The sequence below is a fragment of the Onthophagus taurus genome, chromosome 6, assembly GCF_036711975.1.
Source record: "Onthophagus taurus isolate NC chromosome 6, IU_Otau_3.0, whole genome shotgun sequence".
NCBI lineage: Eukaryota > Metazoa > Arthropoda > Insecta > Coleoptera > Scarabaeidae > Onthophagus > Onthophagus taurus.
The window spans coordinates 1,148,252-1,170,338 of NC_091971.1; the positions used below are offsets into that span (position 1 = coordinate 1,148,252).

At 31.0% G+C, this 22,087-nt stretch overlaps 2 protein-coding genes across 4 annotated transcripts in view; one reads left to right on the plus strand and one right to left on the minus strand.

The window, feature by feature from the left end:
• Positions 1–19,555, plus strand: LOC111422483 (villin like protein quail). 3 transcript variants are annotated; one of them, XM_071196910.1, is made up of 14 exons: positions 1–431; positions 4,435–4,525; positions 13,000–13,107; positions 13,174–13,287; positions 13,343–13,542; positions 13,752–13,968; positions 14,023–14,301; positions 14,358–14,849; positions 18,017–18,197; positions 18,254–18,625; positions 18,681–18,836; positions 18,885–18,991; positions 19,042–19,227; positions 19,281–19,555. In XM_071196910.1, exons 1-14 carry the CDS (start codon positions 427–429, stop codon positions 19,392–19,394), a joined length of 2,622 nt encoding a protein of 873 aa, XP_071053011.1. In that variant the 5' UTR covers positions 1–426; the 3' UTR covers positions 19,395–19,555. The 3 variants fall into 3 exon arrangements, with proteins under 3 accessions (XP_071053011.1, XP_071053012.1, XP_022911438.2); XM_071196911.1 differs by lacking the exon at positions 4,435–4,525; XM_023055670.2 differs by lacking the exons at positions 1–431; positions 4,435–4,525 and adding an exon at positions 5,008–5,221.
• The window catches only part of LOC111422482 (Rho kinase), a 16,328-nt gene continuing 13,785 nt past the window's right edge, over positions 19,545–22,087 (minus strand). Inside the window, exons 6-7 of the mRNA XM_023055669.2 lie at positions 21,021–21,240; positions 19,545–20,428 (exon numbers count right to left, since the gene is read on the minus strand). Coding sequence (XP_022911437.1) covers positions 20,338–20,428; positions 21,021–21,240 — 311 coding nt within the window. The 3' untranslated portion in view covers positions 19,545–20,337. The remainder of the gene's footprint in view (positions 20,429–21,020; positions 21,241–22,087) is intronic.

Sequence of the window (22,087 nt, forward strand, 5' to 3'; positions counted from 1 at the left end):
ATCAATTAGTTTAAAACCGCAATCCGTAACGGTGTCGCGATTATTTACAACCTCATAAACGCTCGACAAATACGGTAAAATATTTAGACTCATCGACCATGTTTTTTTTTTGTATACAATCATGTTGGATTTTTTGTCTTTATCGCCGTATGTTATCTGTGCGATTTCTGCACATGTGACCCATAACGGATGATGACGCGAATAGGTACCAAACAATAGGGAAGTCATCGCTCCGTACTTCCTGTTTTTCTTTTTTTTTTTTTTTTCAAAAAAGAGAGGAAGTAAGGTTCGAGAATTTTTCTCTACTTCCACTAATCCCGGCTCAGTCATACTTTGTTGTTCAAAATAAAAGTTGTGGTGATAATTAATAATTAAACATGGTGTAAAATTGGATTTATTTTTGTTTGGAAAAATAGACAAAGATGTATGGGGTAAGTAAAGATTAAACGATTACGTATTCAAACCACGCATTCTCATAAAGAAACATGCTGGGTCGTGTTTGCTGAACCTCGTTTCCTTCCGCAACACAATCCTCTCTCTCGACTTGGGCGTAATTATATTTATGCGTAAAGTCAGTTTGATGAATGCGTTCTCATATTTAGAGAGTTGAGGTATGTTTACAACGAGATAAACAAATACATTTTTTTTAATTCAATATTACAACTTCTCAAATCGTGTTATTGTCGTAGAAATATCTTTAAAAATAATGTCAGGTTTAATTTTTTTACTGTCTTTTAGATGATACGTTGACAAAACTTTGTCGTATAAATAGTGCAAAATGTTAATTTAAGATATCTTTATAAAAATACTTGCCAGTTGTAATCACAAGAACACAAATTGACATTAAATATACAATACTGTTCAGGTACCGATTTGACCAAACTATTCTTATAATGGGAGACCTTAATTTAGTCCAGAGGAGATTTCTTCTCCTGATCCTTGTGCCTGATGGCGTCGGATAAATCTTTTTTCTATTCCTCCATCCATTTCTTCCACTCCCTCCAGTTCCTGGCTAATTCCTTTATATCTGCTAAAGTCTTCCTTCTCTTCTGCCCAACCTTCTTTTTTTGTTATCCTTATTCTTTGCATCAAATACTTTTTTTACTATTGTGTTATGTTCCGTTTTAATTATCAGTTTAGTAGCTTTCTTTCTATTTTGCTCCCAGTCTTATTTCCTCATTTCTTATCCTCTTCGTCTTCCCCACTATTTTCCATAAAAATTTCATTTCCATTGCTGTGATCTTTCCTTCTTGTTTATCTTGGAGTGTCCATGACTCACAGGCATATTTTACCATTGGACCTACCACCGAGTTTTACACTTTCAACATTATCTTTTTATCTATCTCCTTCCAAAAAATTCCTCTTCCTGATCTCCTTGTGTATATCATTACCTATTTTCGCATTCCAATCTCCCATTATAATTACTTCCTCTCTTTGTTTCCTGAATTTATCCAAAGTTTTCTGCAGACCTGAGTAAAAATCTCGTATTTCTTCTTCTTCTGTTCCTTCCGTTGATGCGTAGATTTGAATTATATTCACCTTTTCGTTTAGGTCAATTCCTAATTCCAGAATTCTTGAATTTACTGGTGCATACTTATTTACTCTTTTATTTAGTTCTTCTGTTATAATTGGACCGCGTTATACATCACTTGACTAAACCACAAATGAATAATGTTGAGAAAAACGGGATTTTCGTTTTCATCTCGAAAAATCAAGAATCAATGTGAAATGACCCAAAAAACACGTTAAAAATAAAAAAAAATGCGAAAAAGTGACTAACACTAAATTAACTTCAGTTATAAAACTTTTATTACATGATAACTAACTTCAGATTTAAAATGTCAACCTCAATTTTGACTTATTTGTAATCTTCATTAAAAATCCTTTAAAATGAGTACAAACACGACATATTTATCTTCAATATTAATGAAGTTATGGTCAATTTCCGGTTAAGAATGTCAACGTCAATTGAAATCCTGTAAAATGAGTCCAAACATGATACGTTTAATTCCAATATTAATCGAGATATAAGTCACTTCCGGTTTGAAATGTCAATGTCATTTTGACATATTCCTAATTTTTATAAAATGTGTTAATATTTGTCACAAAAACAAAAATGTAATAAAAAAAAATAAAAAATTAAGGTTGGTATTAATATTTAAAAATTAAATTGCTATCTTCATTGTTGCTAACTTCGGGTTTAATGTTTTTTATTCAAACTTTTTTGTTTTTTGAGATAAGTACGTCATCTTTGGACTCATTTTAAAGGTTTTTTAATGAAGATGACAAATATGTCAAAATTGACGTTGACGTTTCAAACCGGAAGTGATTGTATTTCCGTTAATATTAAAGTTAAATATGTCGAGTTTGGACTCATTTTAAAGGATTTTTTATGAAGTTGACGAATAAGTCAAAATTAATAGATGAAAGTTCGAACTTTTTGGGTTTTTGAGATAAATGCGTCATGTTTGGACTCATTTTAAAGGTTATTTTATCAAGATTACGAATATAATAATAAAATTAAAGATTTTTTCTAAGATAAGTTACGTCTTTACCTACCAGATAGCATAAAAATTTCTAAAAACGATAAAATATCGCTTAACTCTTTGTGTCCCAAGAAATAAAAAATTTTGAAAGTTTGTGAAAAAAATATTGATATAAAACTTACATTTTCGTATATCCTAAAAGTGTTAAAAAAGATGCTACATTAAAAATTCCTGGCAGCCGTATTTATTGCAATTAATTAATGAGACTTGTTCTAAATTAAAGCTCAAAGCTTTCTCTTTAAAATGATATATAATAATTGTTGGGTTGGATTGCAAAAATATTGAGAAAAAAAATTTTGAAACAAAACTTACATTTTTGTACAACCTAAAAGTGTTAAAAAAAATGATAAATTAAAAATTCCTGGAAGCCGTATTTATTGAAATTAAGGAATGAGACTTACTCTAAATTAAAGCTCAAAGCTTTCTCTTTAAAATGATGTATAATAATTGTTGGGTTGGATTGGAAAAATATTGAGAAAAAAAATGTTGAAACAAAACTTACATTTTCGTATAAACTAAAAGTGTCAAAAAAGATGCTAATTTAAAAATTCCTGGAAGCCGTATTTATTGAAATTAAGGAATGAGAGTTGTTCTAAATTAAAGCTCAAAGCTTTCTCTTTAAAATGATGTATAATAATTGTTGGGTTGGATTGGAAAAATATTGAGAAAAAAAATGTTGAAACAAAACTTACATTTTCGCATAAACTAAAAGTGTCAAAAAAGATGCTAATTTAAAAATTCCTGGAAGCCGTATTTATTGAAATTAAGGAATGAGAGTTGTTCTAAATTAAAGCTCAAAGCTTTCTCTTTAAAATGATGTATAATAATTGTTGGGTTGGATTGGAAAAATATTGAGAAAAAAAATGTTGAAACAAAACTTACATTTTCGTATAAACTAAAAGTGTCAAAAAAGATGCTAATTTAAAAATTCCTGGAAGCCGTATTTATTGAAATTAAGGAATGAGAGTTGTTCTAAATTAAAGCTCAAAGCTTTCTCTTTAAAATGATGTATAATAATTGTTGGGTTGGATTGGAAAAATATTGAGAAAAAAAATGTTGAAACAAAACTTACATTTTCGTATAAACTAAAAGTGTCAAAAAAGATGCTAATTTAAAAATTCCTGAAAACCGTATTTATTCAAATTAAGGAATGAGAGTTGTTCTACATTAAAGTTCAAAGCTCTCTCTTTAAAATGATGTATAATACTTGTTGGGTTGGATTGGAAAAATATTGAGAAAAAAAATGTTGAAACAAAACTTACATTTTCGTATAAACTAAAAGTGTCAAAAAAGATGCTAATTTAAAAATTCCTGGAAGCCGTATTTATTGAAATTAAGGAATGAGAGTTGTTCTAAATTAAAGTTCAAAGCTCTCTCTTTAAAATGATGTATAATAATTGTTGGGTTGGATTGGAAAAATATTGAGAAAAAAAGGTTGCAATAAAACTTATATTTTCGTATAAATTTAGTAGAAAGTACCGGTACTTTAAAGTACCGTCGGGATACAAAGGGTTAATCAAGTGATGTATAACGCGGTTCAATTATTCCTACTCCCTCCTTGCACCATGTATTTTCTTCGACTATATTTGTTTGATAATTGTATGCTTCAAAATAAGAAATAAAAGTACAAAAATTCAGATAATTTTTTTCCAAATTCCATTTCACAAATTGATAACAACTGGTTCAACATACGTTTATGACAGCACAAAAAGGAATTCGTACTTTACAAAGAAAAAATATTTGCTCGGGAATCGGAAAAATAAAACCAGATATCGTTTTTTTAATTCTTCCAAAATACACTTATTGCGAAGATATAGATGTTAAAAAATTTAGGTGTAGGTGTTAATATTAATTTTTTCTTTAACATAAATGGGCGTTTTTAATGTAGCTTTAGGTGTATAAAGACTATGAGAAGCATTTACCCGGCAGATGGACATGGAATGTGGATCTCTTACGATTATACAGAAACCCAACAGCTGGTAAGTAGTATGGTTCGTGTGTCCAAGAGATAGAGAAGCTTTGAAATATTACCTTTAATTTGTATCTTGGAAAACCGACCACGTGTTATCTGGGTTATACCGTAAGAAACTGTATCGCTTAGTGTTAGGTGTTCAGCACAATTAAAAAAGTGTTAAATTAAAGACGTAAATTTGTTGTACCCTATTTAAATTACACAACAACCTTTCTAATTATTATTATTTCTTGTATCCTTTTACATTTCTTTCAAATCAATTTTAATAAAGTTAGTAAAAGAGAATTTCTTTCACTAACGTTTTTATTTATACAAATTGAAACTTCCTAGTTATTATTGTATTATAATCTTTTCACTTTTCATTACATTTTTAGTCTTTATTTCCATAAAAAGAAAATTTTTTTCCCAATCACTATTCGTCATCATGAATGGGAGAGAGGGCTATTGGGATGAAGACGTGTGGGGGTCACTCACTTACCTTACCCACCAGAGTACAAGCCAAGCATCGGTTAGTGCCCGCGTGCATTGCTTCAAAAGTCCTTCTCCGTGTAACAGTTCGGTATTGCTACATGTCTAAAGAGGAAGAACTTTATAATCGCGAAAAGTTTTTGTGAAAAGTGCAATTTGAAGATTTTTTTTTTATTGAGAAGAAAAGAAATTTTTCATTACGATGCAAGTCCTTGATATCCAACAAGCAGATTACGTATGAAAATTATTTTTTTTTTAATTAATTAATTATGATTTAACCAATAAAGGTGTCTTATCGTTGCATTTAAAATGGTTTAAATTTAAACCGGTGGCAGATCTCTAATTGGGATCACGGCTGTTCAATCACATCGTTATTATTTAACGACTCCCGTTAACACAATTTAAGAAACGTTAGGCGTTAACACTTTAGTATTAATAACTTTATTAAAGCTTTCTTATAACAAATTGAAGAATCAAAAATAAATTTTCCTTATCCTTTCATTATTACTCGATCAAAATGATATTTAAATTGAAATAATAGGATTAATAATTGTTAGAAAGTGAAAAATGTATAATAACACGGTTTATTTGAAATTCTTAAACGTTTAGTAACGCCACTTCTTATCGATCTGAGTTGGGTTGTTATTAAATAAACTTAAACTAATAATATTCTTGCATTCGTTGTGGTCTATCATTACGATTATTATCAGAGAATCGACCATAACTGTTACGGTTTGCATGCGGCCAGTTTATTAGATAACATTTTCAGGTTTCTGCTTTCACTTCCCTAAACATGCAAGTCTCCTACTATTGTTAAGAAGTAAAAAAAAAATAAAAAGAATAAGGCTTTGAACAAATCCAGGAAATGCTGTAATTGTTTTTATTCACGAGAATTGTCTTCAAGGTGACTTTTTTTCTAAGAAATCCTGTTATATTTAAACAAAAACAATTCTATTTAAAGTTTTTTTTTTTGTAAATTTAAAGTTGTAAAGTTTGTAAACTCTCACGTACAATTTCCACTAAGATGATTTTTTAGATCACACATCACGAATTTATTTTATTGTTTCTTATAACTTCATTCGCTTCGAATTATCTTCTAGGTTATTTTAGAGTGTAAAGAGTAATTGGTTCGAGTTAATGATCCCAATCATATATTTACACTTCATGAGTCTTATTACCACAAATTACAGGAAGGCAACCTTTTTAAGTAACCAACGAAAGCATATAATCGACGTCTAATTCCACTTTAATAACTGTGGATTAAATATAAAAATTTTAATCAAAATCATGTTAAAAAAGGTTTAAACAAAAATCAACTTTGAATTGAGAATATAAACGAAAGGTTATAATAGCATCGATGGTATTTAATTTGACCTATATTTCTTGTGGTGAAGTTGTGAAATGTCACTTAAACACAAAAAGGGGGAGGTAAATGTTAAATCATTTTTCCTCGTTCTTTGATGCGGTATTTGATGTTACGTCCAGTTTGGCCAACGTAATATTTTTCTCCCTTTAACCTTCGAGCGGGCGCGTGTCATAAATTTTATGACATCAGGTCCGTATTAATAAGTATTATGTTATTTTTAATAAAATAGTTAAAACACGCATTTTGGTAGAGTAAATAACAATTAAACCCAGAAACATTCGGGTTAAATCCAAATGATTCTAGTTCTAGGTCTTGTGTTAGTTCAGGTGATAATGTTCACATTATTTTTTAACCCTTTGTTGCCGACGTACAAGAAACACGGAAAAAATATATTTTGCATGGCATTTTGTAGTGGTGGAATTTTCGAATTTTACAATTTTCGCCGATTAAGTTTTAAAAATTCGTATAAAATCGATTTCTTGGAATATGAGTATGAAAGTTTCCCAAAGCGTTAATAAAAGTGTCCTCTTTCCAATGAACCAACCCATTTTGAAAAATAACTTTTAGTTTTTGAGAAAACAATATTTGAAGTTTTGATAAAATTTTCGATGTTGCAATTTTCATCGATAATTTTCAAAATTCTCTATAAAATTAATTTCTTGAAGGATCCTTGTGGAAATATCACCAATTATTAATTAAAATATCCTCTTTTTAATGCGAAAAGCCGTTTTGAAAAATCACTTTCAGTTCTTGAGAAATAAATTTTTGAAATGATCGAAAATTTTTTCGAATTTTGCAATTTTCGCGGATTAAGTTTTAAAAATTCGTATAAAATACACTTCTTGGAATATGAGTATGAAAATTTTCCAAAGTGTTAATAAGAGTGTCCTCTTTCCAACGAACCAGTACGTTTTGAAAAATAACTTTTAGTTATTGAGAAAACAATATTTGAAGTTTTGATAACATTTTCGATGTTGCAATTTTCATCGATAATTTTCAAAATTCGCTATAAAATTAATTTCTTGAAGGATCCTTGAGGAAATATCACCAATATTAAAGTATTCTCTTTTTAATGCAACAAGCCGTTTTGAAAAATCACTTTTAGTTCTTGAGAAATAAATTTTTGAAATGATCGAAAATTTTTTCGAATTTTGCAATTTTCGCGGATTAAGTTTTAAAAATTCGTATAAAATACACTTCTTGGAATATGAGTATGAAAATTTTCCAAAGTGTTAATAAGAGTGTCCTCTTTCCAACGAACCAGTACGTTTTGAAAAATAACTTTTAGTTATTGAGAAAATAATATTTGAAGTTTTGATAACATTTTCGATGTTGCAATTTTCATCGATAATTTTCAAAATTCGCTATAAAATTAATTTCTTGAAGGATCCTTGAGGAAATATCACCAATTATTAATTAAAGTATCCTCTTTTTAATGCAACAAGCCGTTTTGAAAAATCACTTTCAGTTCTTGAGAAATAAATTTTTGAAATGATCGACAATTTGTTCGAATTTTGCAATTTTCGCCGATTAAGTTTTAAAAATTCGTATAAAATCAAGTTCTTGGAATATGAGTATGAAAATTTTCCAAAGTGTTAATAAGAGTGCCCTCTTTCCAACGAACCAGTACGTTTTGAAAAATAACTTTTAGTTATTGAGAAAATAATATTTGAAGTTTTGATAACATTTTCGATGTTGCAATTTTCATCGATAATTTTCAAAATTCGCTATAAAATTAATTTCTTGAAGGATCCTTGAGGAAATATCACCAATTATTAATTAAAGTATCCTCTTTTTAATGCAACAAGCCGTTTTGAAAAATCACTTTCAGTTCTTGAGAAATAAATTTTTGAAATGATCGAAAATTTTTTCGAATTTTGCAATTTTCGCGGATTAAGTTTTAAAAATTCGTATAAAATACACTTCTTGGAATATGAGTATGAAAATTTTCCAAAGTGTTAATAAGAGTGTCCTCTTTCCAACGAACCAGTACGTTTTGAAAAATAACTTTTAGTTATTGAGAAAATAATATTTGAAGTTTTGATAACATTTTCGATGTTGCAATTTTCAACGATAATTTTCAAAATTCTCTATAAAATTAATTTCTTGAAGGATCCTTGTGGAAATATCACCAATTATTAATTAAAATATCCTCTTTTTAATGCGAAAAGCCGTTTTGAAAAATCACTTTCAGTTCTTGAGAAATAAATTTTTGAAATGATCGAAAATTTTTTCGAATTTTGCAATTTTCGCGGATTAAGTTTTAAAAATTCGTATAAAATACACTTCTTGGAATATGAGTATGAAAATTTTCCAAAGTGTTAATAAGAGTGTCCTCTTTCCAACGAACCAGTACGTTTTGAAAAATAACTTTTAGTTATTGAGAAAATAATATTTGAAGTTTTGATAACATTTTCGATGTTGCAATTTTCATCGATAATTTTCAAAATTCGCTATAAAATTAATTTCTTGAAGGATCCTTGAGGAAATATCACCAATTATTAATTAAAGTATCCTCTTTTTAATACAACAAGCCGTTTTGAAAAATCACTTTCAGTTCTTGAGAAATAAATTTTTGAAATGATCGACAATTTGTTCGAATTTTGCAATTTTCGCCGATTAAGTTTTAAAAATTCGTATAAAATCAAGTTCTTGGAATATGAGTATGAAAATTTCCCGAAATGTACATAAAAGTGTCCTCTTTCCAATGAACAAACCAATTTTGAAAACAAACTTTTAGTTTTGAGAAGACAATATTCAAATATTGTTTTCAATATTACTTTTACTTTCAAAATTCACTATAAAATTCATTTCTTGAAGGATATTTGTGGAAATATCACCAATTATTAATTAAAATATCCTCTTTTTAATGCGAAAAGCCGTTTTGAAAAATCACTTTCAGTTCTTGAGAAATAAATTTTTGAAATGATCGAAAATTTTTTCGAATTTTGCAATTTTTGCCGATTAAGTTTAAAAAATTCGTATAAAATCGAGTTCTTGGAATATGAGTATGAAAATTTCCGGGGATAATGATAATGATTTTCAGGTGATAATGCTAGTGCACAACTAGAACTAACACTATAACTATCTTAATGATAATGTTCTATGAATGCGATGGGATCCAAATTAAATTGATCGGATATTCTTCTCAACCCGAATCTTGCAAAAAAAATCCGCAAAACCTGGTTTCCAGAGAATTACAAATTGACAGAAATGTTTTGTTACCTGATTTGCTGTTCTAAATAATAAGGAATGCTATACAGCCCAAATTAAACTGATCAGAAATTCTGTCCAACCCAAATCTTGCAAAAAACCTGGTTTCCAAAAAAATGCAAATTAAAAAAAATATTTTCTTTCCTTATTTGCTGATTTAAATAACAAGGAATGCGTTGCAATTCAAATTAAGTTGATCAGAAACACTGTTCAACCCAAAAATTCCTTAAAATCTGGTGTCTTCTGCGTCTAAGTTTACTGATGCTTCTTTGACTATTGATCCAATGAAGTTTAGTGTGACTCTTTGTTTTCTGATGTTTGAGATCAGTTGTGTAAGATAAATAGAAGTTCGTCCAGTAACGTTGTTTTTACGTCAGCACTAACTGGTGGTCTAGCAGCATCTGGAACAATACCAAGTTCAAGTACGATACTTCTAATATGATAAGTTTGTATTCCTCGTCGAGTTTGAACATCAAAGATGTTATTTACTTTTATAATAAGGTATGGTCTAAAGCAATCTTATTACTTTTGGGAATGATGGGATTTTCTTAACGCTTCTCGGAGGTGTAACCTCTATACTGTACAGATGAGAATACAGTATGTAATAAAATCTGATCCGGCTGAGATCATGCTTATATGGTTGAATTTAGACATTCTAGAATTAAAGATGCTTTGAAACATCGTGACGTGATTGGAATGATTCTGTATAAAATGTCAAGCTGAATTGCAACGTTTTTTTATGGATAATGAGGTTATACCGAGATTTTTTAGAAATAAGGATGAGGTTGGGTTACGGCGCAAATAGGTTATGTGGGTTTTATTAGGGTTTCTTAAGTATTAATAGCATACCTACACACATAACCTATTTGTGCCGTAACCCAACCTCATCCTTATTTCTAAAAAATCTCGGTATAACCTCATTATCCATAAAAAAACGTTGCAATTCAGCTTGACATTTTCCTCCACCTTTGCTTGCAAGATGTCCGGTTCGTACACAATCTCGTTCATGTTAAGAATTCTCTTCTCTTTCCCCAGGATCTGTTAACGGACGTAACGGAGCCATAGCTTCTATTTCACAGGTGACAGAGGTGATCCTATGGCTGCCCCTTCGCATTGCTCTAGAACTCTCCGTTTCAGCTAAAATATGTCGACGATAGGCAGTACTCCACTAGTCCTTGGACATACTTTGGATGAGTTTCTGGCGAAGATCATCTACGGCATCTTTAAGTGGTATCTTAAAGGTCTAGCTTTATACTCCTGATTGATTCTACAAAGTGTGTGAAATCTCTGATATACACTGTTGGAAATAATTCACGAGCACACCCTGTATAATCAGAACGCGTGTGTCTAGCGTGTAACTTACTCTCACATGGAGAACGGCGCAACTCTGCTGGGAGGAGAAACATCAATAGCGAGAGTATCCCCCGTGAGCTTCGCGTACCATCGCTACACGATGTGGCATGGAGTCTATAAGTCGTTATATTGTAGCGAGAGGGATGGCCAACCATGCCACTTCAACTCGCCTCCATAGCTCCTCAACGTTAGCCGAGGAAGCCGGATAACGTAGAAGTCTCCGACCAGTCATGTCCCAAACATGTTCGATCGGATTCAGATGCGGAAACCGAGCTAGCCATGGAAGCATTCGTATATGGTGCTCTTCCACAAAGGTCTATACAACACACCCGATGTGCTGTCGTACGTTGTCGTGCATGTATAGCAGACCTGGGAGCCGCCGAACGAAAATCTTGACTTGTTGACCCGTCATGGTCTACTATACACGCAGCAGACGTGTACGTCCACCATATGTAATCGCACCCGATACCGTAATGTTCGGTTGTCGGTGGATAGGGCGTTCTTGCACACACTGCTCGAGTAGACAATCATCACGGCTCCGACGATCTAAAATTCGCGCATCACCGGTGCTCAATTCGAATCTTGATTCGTCGGAAAACAAAATGTCCCTCTACTGGGCAACCTACTAATGCCTAGCGTCGACCCACTCGTGACGTATGCTGCGGTGCTTGGGTGTCACTGCAATCCGCTGTATCGTACGACGCGCGCGCCAGTCCACTATCTACCAAACGCCGCCGTACTGTTCGCGTAGTGAGTGCACCTTCCCCTGTCAGTGGCCAAACAGCTCCAACCTATGTATCTATGTCCTATGTCCTACCTCAGACCATTCTCGCCATGCCCGTTGTACTGCCGATAACGACCGCTCGAGACGACGCGCGATTTCACAGAACGATACACCCTCAATGTGCATACCCACAAACATTCCTCGCTCAAACTCTCTTAAGTAACGCAATCACCCATCCATTGCGCACAGAGTACGATAACAATGTGGTCCCTCACACCACACTAAAAACGACCGGTATTTTCCATCCACTTCGGTCTCCATAGCGACGGAATGTTCCACTTGGAAGGGCGGCTCAGTCAACAATGCCGCGACGGAACAACTCGAAACTCCCTGAATAAACTCGTCTACAGTAAACCTTTGTACTCCGCAAATATTATGGATTTATCTTCACGCGTTCAGATTATGTAGGGTGTGCTCGTGAATTATTTCCAACAGTGTATGACTCTGTTTTACCTGTAAAAGGAGACGGAATCTTGGCAAGGTGTTTTTCTAGCTGATAGGTGGCACAATTTATGGCACTGACAATAGAGCGTAGTGAAACCTTTGATTTATGGATTTTAGGTAATCCATATATCCTTATACCCTGGGACCTGTACGAATAAGTTGTTCTGCTGGAATTCCTCTAGATTTTACCATTTTTGTTGTGTTTTTATAAATCGTTCTTTTATTTACAGTTTAACTCATGTCATTTTAACATCTTAGTACAGTTAAGATGGTTAAGCAAAGCATTATCGAGAATCTTGATATACACGTCGTAAAATCGCCCATAAAATTAAAAAAAAAATCACATTTTCACGTTAATTATCGTTGAATTTCCGTTACTTTCCGCACGCTGTTACTGCATCGAACACACAAAGAGCATAACGGTTGGTTACGGGATCACCTTGAAAATGATTTAATTTAATTTAAGAACCCAATAATACGGGAAACTGGTTTATATTAGTTTATGTAATACAAGGAGGAAAGTTGTAAGTCGCTACATAATAATCTATTTTGTATTCACGGCTTTTGGATTATTCATAGCCATTTAAGATGGATTTATTCCAAGTTTAACGTGATCTTTATTCATGAATTTATTGACCTGGATGAATAATAAGTAGGTTAGGAGAGTTAATTTTTATTGTATTTAATTTAGAATGTTTTTAAGATATCTTTTGTAACTGTTTTATTATAATCCTAGTTAGTTATTCGAGTTAACATCGTAACAATGGTACTCGAAAACGCGAAATTCGTAATGCACCGGAATCTTTATTTTCTCTTCTCTAACATCCTTTAGTGTTATGTTTATCTCTTACAGGATGACGCTTATTCAAATGGTACAACATCCAACGGTACCGTCGTTGTCGATGCGGCTTTCAAGAAAGTACCGAAGAGTTCCGCAGGTTTCCATATCTGGCGCATTGAGGTACGTTTCGTTTTCCTACTTCTCATTTAAGAATATGAAAGACTTTTAAAAGATTTCTTTTTGCAGAATATGAATGTTGTTGCTTTGGGAAGAAATCAGTATGGAACGTTTTATGACGATGATTCTTATGTGATTTTAGCTGCTTCTTTACCAGGACAATCAGCAACTATAGACTCAGTGGTATGAATTGATGTTTTATTTTTTGTTCGTTCTTTGTTATTTGATCATTTTGTAGACTAGAGAAATTCGAGGAGGTTTATTAGAATACCACATCCACTTCTGGTTGGGTGGATTAACGACGCCCGACAAGTCTGGTGTAGCAGCTTACAAGACGGTAGAACTCGATGGTTATCTCGGTGGGTGCGCCACGCAACACCGGGAAACGCAAGGAAATGAGAGCGCTAGGTTTAGGAGTTATTTTAAAAACGGTTTCAGGTAATTAAACACTATCTTTTCTTCACGTGAGAAAACCATCCTAACAAGTCACTTATTCAGTAGTAAATTGAACGCAACTAATTTAAATATGTGATGTGAAACGTTGCGTTTTACAAATTGGTTTACTTTCTAATGATTTAGAAGGCAATTAATGTAAACGTTGTTTATGGTTAATTAAATAAATTTGTTATTAATTAAAATTTTAATAGGGTTCTTAAAAGCCATGCCGAGCAAAACGGCGACTCATTACATCAAATTAAACTCTACAAAATCAAGGGTAAAAGAAACCCTGTGGTGGTCCAACAAGAATCGGTTTCTTGGAAATATTTCAACAGCGGAGATGTTTTCGTTTTATTAACACCGACAATAATTTTTGTTTGGGTGGGGAGAGCCGCAAATAGCATTGAAAAATTACACGCTACTAAGGTAAAAAATTAATTATTTTTAAATTACTTAATTAATTAATAATTATTAATATAGATTGCGGTACAATTAAAATCAGAAAACGATAATATCCCATTAGTTTTTGTCGATGACGGTTACGAGCAATCATTACAAAACGAGCAAAAATCGGAATTTCAAAAATACCTCCCATTAAATCAAAGACACGTTCTCCCATCAGATCCAGAGAAAGACGAAGTTGTCGAAAAACAGTTCAAAAACAACATTAAATTATATAAATGTTCCGACAATAATGGGAAATACCGAGTAACCGAAATAAAATCAGGACCTCTACTTCAATCCGATTTAGATTCAGATGTAAATAAAATCATCTAATTTAAATAAATCAAATTTAATCAAAACAATATTTTTAGGATGTTTTTATTTTGGATCATGGACTTTTTGGAATTTGGGTTTGGGTTGGAAAACGCGCAAACGATAAAGAGCGCACCGAAGCGATGAGAAATGCTCGCGGATTCGTCAAGAAAAAGAAATACGCCAACGAAACGAGCGTTACAAGGGTCGTCGATGGCGCCGAACCGAAAGAGTTTAAAATGCTTTTCGTCTCGTGGAGACAAAAAGATTCCCAAAAAGCTAAAATAATAACGAACGGCGCGCAAAAAAATAATCAAAAAATAGCCATCACTAAATTCGACGCTGTTCTTATGCACGAAAGGCCGTCTTTAGCCGCGGAAACGCAACTTTTAGACGATGGTACTGGGACTTCAAGAATTTGGAAAATTCGGAAAAATGATTCTGTTGAGATTGGGAAGGAAAAGTTTGGGAATTTTTTTAGTGGGGATTGTTATTTGATTTGGTATAGTTATCAAAGTCAAGGACAAAAACATATTTTATATACTTGGTTTGTAAGTATCTATAAAAAACCAGAGCTTACTTTGTCCCACATAAAATGCAATATGTCTGAATGTTTTTAGTTCTAGGTCTAATGTTAGTTCTAATGATAATTAACACAAGGTATCACAATGTTGCATATTTTTGGTGAACTAAAACTAGAACTAACACTAGACCTAGAACTAGAATCATTCGGGTTTAGCCGTCTTGAGAGACGTGCGGCTAAATCCGAATGTTTCTAGTTCTCGGTCTAGTGTTAGTTCTTATGACAGTGCTAGGTAGCGCTAGTTATCACTAGATATCACTATGTTAACTAGAACTAACAAATCGCTTTTTACAGATATCTAAAGATTTTTGAGTGTATCCAATGTTTTTGATTGATTTTTAGAAAAATTCTATGAATTTCCATAGATATCTATGGATTATTACGAATATCAAGGATTTGTAATTCTTCCCAGACACTTATGTAAACATTTCTTAGTATTTCCAGGAGATTTCTAAAAGATTTTAATGGATTTTCAAGTATACCATAAACATTTCTCAAAATACCTGAGGTTATCTAGAATTTTGCAGAGATTTTTACAGAATTTCATGTTTTTAGAAGATTTTATAGGAATTTCCAAACATATTTAGGGATTCTGAAACGATTTCCAAAAGTTTTTATATACACCTTAGTATTTCTAAAAGTTTTAAGGAATTTAGACACATTTTCAAACCTATCCATCGACTTTTACCGATATCTTAACCCTTTGTGTCCCAAGAAGTCAAAAATTTTGAAAGTTTGTGAAAAAAATGTTGATATAAAACTTACATTTTCGTATATCCTAAAAGTCTCAAAAAATATGCTAATTTAAAAATTCCTGGAAGCCGTATTTATTGAAATTAAGGAATGAGACTTATTCTAAATTAAAGCTCAAAGCTTTCTCTTTAAAATGATGTATAATAATTGTTGGGTTGGATTGGAAAAATATTGAGAAAAAAAATGTTGAAATTAAACTTACATTTTGATATAACATAAAAATGTCAAAAAAGATGCTAATTTAAAAATTCCTGGAAGTCGTATTTATTGAAATTAAGGAATGAGACTTACTCTAAATTAAAGCTCAAAGCTTTCTCTTTAAAATGATGTATAATAATTGTTGGGTTGGATTGGAAAAATATTAAGAAAAAAAATGTTGAAACAAAACTTACATTTTCGTATAAACTAAAAGTGTCAAAAAAGATGCTAATTTAAAAATTCCTGGAAGTCGTATTTATTGAAATTAAGGAATGAGACTTGTTCTAAATTAAAGCTCAAAGCTTTCTCTTTAAAATGATGTATAATAATTGTTGGGTTGGATTGGAAAAATATTGAGAGAAAAAAGGTTGCAATAAAACTTATATTTTCGTATAAACTTAGTAGAAAGTACCGATAGTTCTAAATGCGCCGAATAGATGACTACAGTTTAAAATGAGTGTTTAAAACTACCGGTACTTTAAAGTACCGCCGGGATACAAAGGATTAAGATTTTTGAGTGTATCCAAGGTTTTTGAATGATTTTTAGAAAAATTGTAAGGATTTCCATGAATATTTATGGATTATTACGAATATCAAAGATTTTTAATTCTTTCCAGACACTTATGTAAGCATTTCTTAGATTTCCAGAAGATTTCTAAAAGATTTCAACGAACTTTCAAGTATACCATGAAAATTTCTCAGAATACCTAAGGTTATCTAGGATTTTGTAGAGATTTTTACAGAATTTCATTTTTTAGAAGATTTTATAGGAATTTCCAAACATATCTAGGGATTTTGAAACGATTTACAAAAGTTTTTATATACACCTTAGTATTTCTAAAAGTTTTAAGGAATTAGACACATTTTCAAACCTATCCATCGACTTTTACCGATATCTTAAGATTTTTGAGTGTATCCAAGGTTATTGAATGATTTTTAGAAAAATTGGAAGGATTTCCATGGATATTTATGGATTATTACGAATATCAAAGATTTTTAATTTTTTCCAGACACTTATGTAAGCATTTCTTAGATTTCCAGGAGATTTCTAAAAGACTTCAACGAACTTTCAAGTATACCATGAAAATTTCTTAGAATACCTAAGGTTATCTAGGATTTTGCAGAAATTTTTACAGAATTTCATTTTTTAGAAGATTTTATAGGAATTTCCAAACATATCTAGGGATTTTGAAACGATTTCCAAAAGTTTTTATATACACCTTAGTATTTCTAAAAGTTTTAAGGAATTTAGACACATTTTCAAACCTATCCATCGACTTTTACCGATATCTTAAGATTTTTGAGTGTATCCAAGGTTTTTAAATGATTTTTAGAAAAATTGGAAGGATTTCCATGGATATTTATGGATTATTACGATTATCAAAGATTTTTAATTCTTTGCAGACACTTATGTAAGCATTTCTTAGATTTCCAGGAGATTTCTAAAAGATTTCAACGAACTTTCAAGTATACCATGAAAATTTCTCAGAATACCTAAGGTTATCTAGGATTTTGCAGAAATTTTTACAGAATTTCATTTTTTAGAAGATTTTATAGGAATTTCCAAACTTATCTAGGGATTTTGAAACCATTTCCAAAAATTTTTATATACTAATAGGTATTTCTAAAAATCTTAAAGATTTTTAGTGAATCCAAGGTTTTAGAATGAATTTTTAGAAAAATTAGAAGGATTTTTAAGGATCTCTAGGGTTTATTACGAATGTCCACGATTTTTAGTTATTCCCAAAGATTTAGGCATTTTTTAGTATTTCCAGAAGATTTCAACTGATTTTTCAAGCATACCCTGAAGATTTCATAGAATTCCTAAGATTATCTAGGATTTTGAACAAAACTTTAAAAATTCTTGTTTTACTTACTATACTATTGAAACTACAGGAAGTAGATAAATTAATTGGAGTAAACAAATAGTTCTTCAAGTACTTCTTATGTCAAAAAAGTAACAAGTATCCAGTACATTTTAAGCTAAATACTGAAAGTACAAGTATTAAGTACCTACAATTTGAAAGTACTGGCAGTAAAGTACTTAAAGTAAAAAACTACTGAATACTTTACTTGTAGTACATTTTTACTGCTCATTTCCCCAATCATCCTCACCCTAGAGTAATTTATAAGTATTTATTTATTGTATTATTCGTTTTGAAATTTTCTTTTATGTTTTAAAAGGGTTTACATGCTTCAGACGATGAAATGTTAAATACTTTTTCTAAAAGAACTGAAATTGAAAATGAACTAGGTGGCCAAGCAATAAAAGTTCGTGTTATTCAAGGAAGAGAACCGCCTCAATTGTTACAAATTTTTAAAGGAAAATTGGTTATTTTTAGAGGAAAAGGAACTGAACAAGATGGTTAAAAATAATGAAAAACATAAAATCATTACAATCTTATTCCATAAATGTTTTAGAATCTGGCCGAAACACAAAATCGCCAACAAATTATTTATTACACGTTCAAGGATCGGCTACTTATAACAGCAAAGCAACTCAAGTAAATACAAAGTCGTCTTCATTAAATTCAAATTATTGCTTTGTATTAAAAAAATCGAAAAAATATTTTGTATGGAGTGGAATAAATTCGACGGGAGATCAAAGAGAAATGGCGAAACATTTTACCGGAAAAGATTTTGAATTGGTTCTGGAAGGAAAAGAACCTCAAGAATTTTGGGATCTTCTCGGTGGAAAAGCTGAATATTTTACTACGAAAATAGCGATCGAAGAAAACGATTTGAAATGTCCGAGATTGTTTCATTTTCCAAATATTACAAATCATTTTAAAAGTAAATTATTGCAATTTTCTCAAATTTAGATAAAAATAAGATTATTTTGTTTTAGTTGAGGAAGTTTTTAATTTTGCACAATCCGATTTAACCCCAGAAGATATAATGCTTTTAGACGCTTTTTCAACAATTTTTATTTGGATTGGAGCTTTAAGCACAACTTATAATCGCAAAAATAGTTTGGAGATGGCTTTAGAATATTTAAGAAATGGTAAATTTATTTAAAATAAGTTAATAATTTATTAAATATTAATTTTAGATCCGGCCGGAAGAGATATGAACATTCCTATTATTGAAGTTAAACAAGGTAATGAGCCCCCTAATTTTATAGGATTTTTCCCAAATTGGAATACTACGTGGTGGGCGGTGAGTTGGTGCTACTTTGTTTTGTAAATAATTATTTTTGAATAATTTAGGAACATGTTGCTTTCGAAGAAATGCGTTCTCAACTTGAGGGGGTTAAAATTGAGAAAAAATTAGAAACCACAAACGGAAATCACGTTGAAAATAACGATTTTGATTGTTATGAGAAATATCCGGTTAAAATGTTGAAAGAATCTATGGAGAAATTGCCTAATAAAGTTGATCCTTTGCAAAAAGAGGTTAAAAAAGTTATAAATTAAGTTTTAATTTTAATTAATTATTTTTTTTTTAGTTACATTTGACTCATGATGATTTCGTGTTTTTATTTAAAATGAAATACGAAGAATTCAAAAATTTACCAAGATGGAAACAACAGGAATTAAAGAAGAAAGTAGGGTTGTTTTAATTTTCTGTATAATCAATTATTATCACAATTATTACTTATTATTGTATATTAGAGAGCTTTTATATTTTATTTATTTATGAAACAGTAGATGTAATTAATTATCGTTAAAACAGTGTAATAGGAGGAATATAACAATAAATAAAACATAAATTTACTATAAATACGAACAATTTATTTAAGAACTGTTCTGATTTTGGTTTTACACATCGTCAAAAATACAAAATAAGGCGCTTATTATAAAATAAGTATTCCTTGTGGTTTCGTGTACTGTTAATATTTTTAATTAAATAACGATTAATTTATTTGAAAAATATTTAAGGCACGTTTACTTGATAATTGAAGAAGAAATCGAGGAGACTTAATATATTTAAAAAAAAATACAATAGCTCGTAATACAAATACGCAATAATCTACTACAAAAAAGTCTTTGTACAATTCAAAACAAAAATACTAAATATAAACAACAAAAATATACAAAAAATAAAATAAATTCCTGCTGTTCATATCCTACCGGAATGTAACAAACTAATAATAAATAAGAAAATATACATGCTCTGTTGTAATAGTGAGAGTTAAAAAATTAAAGAATTAAAAAGGCAAGTTGTTTTAGTAACAAAAGAATTAAACATGAATAAATTAATAAGCTTATATACCTATTGAGCCTCCATTAATTTATTTTAAAAACTTTTTTAGTGCTTAGCCCTTTTTATTTTTATTTTTTATATTTATTAATCACAAAAGTAGAGGAAATAGCGAAACATGCTTCAACTAAGAACAAAAGCATCTTCAAAGTTTAAGATTTAAAGCAGTAAAGTATCATCATCTTTAAGTATACTTATTAAGAAAATTTTTTAAAAATCATTCATCGCGATAACCTTTTTAAAAATAGAGTTAATTTCACAGCTCTAAGTAGTAGTTTAAACGAAATAAAAAGTTTTAATTTTCATTTGTTGTTCATGGAAGAATTTGCAGGTAACGTTGCGGAACGTTGTACAATATTCATGTACGGCTTCAATGAAGATCTAGTCGATTCCCTAATAAAAAGAAAGCATTAAAACAAACCCAAAAAAAAAATAATAAAGATAAAATAGGTGTAAAAGCAACAAGCGGTGTTAATAAATTAAAAAAGTTAAATAAATAAACTAAAAATGTGTTAATTTAACACAAAATGTAACACATAACTTACAAAAAATTAGACATCATCATCATCCATTAAAACCAGAGATTTTAATTTTGGCCTGAAATGCATAGATTCTAAAAAGATTTATCTAAAACATCGTTTCCCACTTTATTTAAACTTCTAAAGCAAAATAACAAAATTTTAAATCCTCGTTTCAATTTATTTTCTCAAAAACATCACATAGTCATTCACAATAGCAAAAAAAATTTAAAAAAATAATCTACAAAAGCGAACAATTTGCATCTACGACTAAAAAAAGCACCAAATTCCAATTCTAAACGCTAAAAGTACAAAGTAAATAGCGAAAAATTACTGGAATGATACAACAACATTATGGTATATTCTCAAATTGATTGTATTAAGCTAAAATTGACTACTTAAAAAATTATCGGCATGCCAAATGCAAATAAAAAAAAAATTGCACACAGTTGAAACTAAAAACTCACCGAGGGGAAATCTTCGCCGTATCTGTGTTTGAATTATTCGCTTTATAGCCGCACTTTTGTATTTTCTTACTTAACCTAGTCACCCAATGTTTTTGGTCGTCGATTGTTTGCGCCAACAGCAATAATTCTCGAGCGCACGTTGGATCGTAATGTAATTTGCATGGTGTCAAATTATCTTCTTTGTGATCCAAGTGTTCTTTATGAATTTTCGTTCTACATCCTATTTGAAATTAAAAAAGAAATTATCTACAGATAACAAGACATATACAGTGAATTTCACTTAAGATGCAATATACAAATAGTTGTTTACGATACAAATGCGGAAAGGTTCGCTTTTCACATGAGCACGCTAATTTGCAGAACGAACGACCGAAGGGAGTGAGTTCTGCATTTGCGTGCGACTGTTGGAAAAATCCTTTCCGCATGAGTATTGTACAATATTTTTTGTAACGAATAAAACGTTCCTGTATGACGTTCTTATAGTAGAAACCACGAGAGCTAGCAGTCAGATCGCTTAAAAATGGTATGATCAAGATATGGACGTACGACTTAGATTATTTCACCACATACATTTAAATGTAGGTTATGTTAGTAATGGAGGTTATATGTCAAACATTGTCAAAAATATTATTTAATGATTTTCCTTTCAAAAGCCATGTGTCCACTACCAAGTTTTCTTGCGGAAGTTGCTTCCAGAAGTGAGTTCCAGAAGTTTTTGTCCTGTAAACACGACAAAAACATGCGTGTTTACACGACAAAAACTTCTGGAAGCAACTTCCACAAGAAAACTTGGTAGTGGACACACGGCTTAAGAAAACATTTTCGGCTTGTGAAAACACTGACAGATTCATGACAACGCTCACAAGACGTTTCAATTTGAGGTTATAATTATAGAGTTACATCCCTTAGAAGAACAGACGTACTTTTTCGACGTGGCCATTTGAATTGTACAGGAGACATATTAAAATAATGCTATCTCTTTCTAACACACATTACTCTCTAGCGGTTTGTGAGCTACGTATGGCATTTGTAAGAGCGGAAAATGATGATTTACTGCCAGCTCTCGT

Excerpts from the sequence above, each read along its gene's own strand:
- LOC111422483 (XM_071196910.1), top strand. Across the intron at positions 13,288-13,342 it reads CAGCAACTATAGACTCAGTG|ACTAGAGAAATTCGAGGAGG; the intron begins GTATGAATTGAT and ends ATCATTTTGTAG. Across the intron at positions 14,302-14,357 it reads AATCCGATTTAGATTCAGAT|GATGTTTTTATTTTGGATCA; the intron begins GTAAATAAAATC and ends CAATATTTTTAG.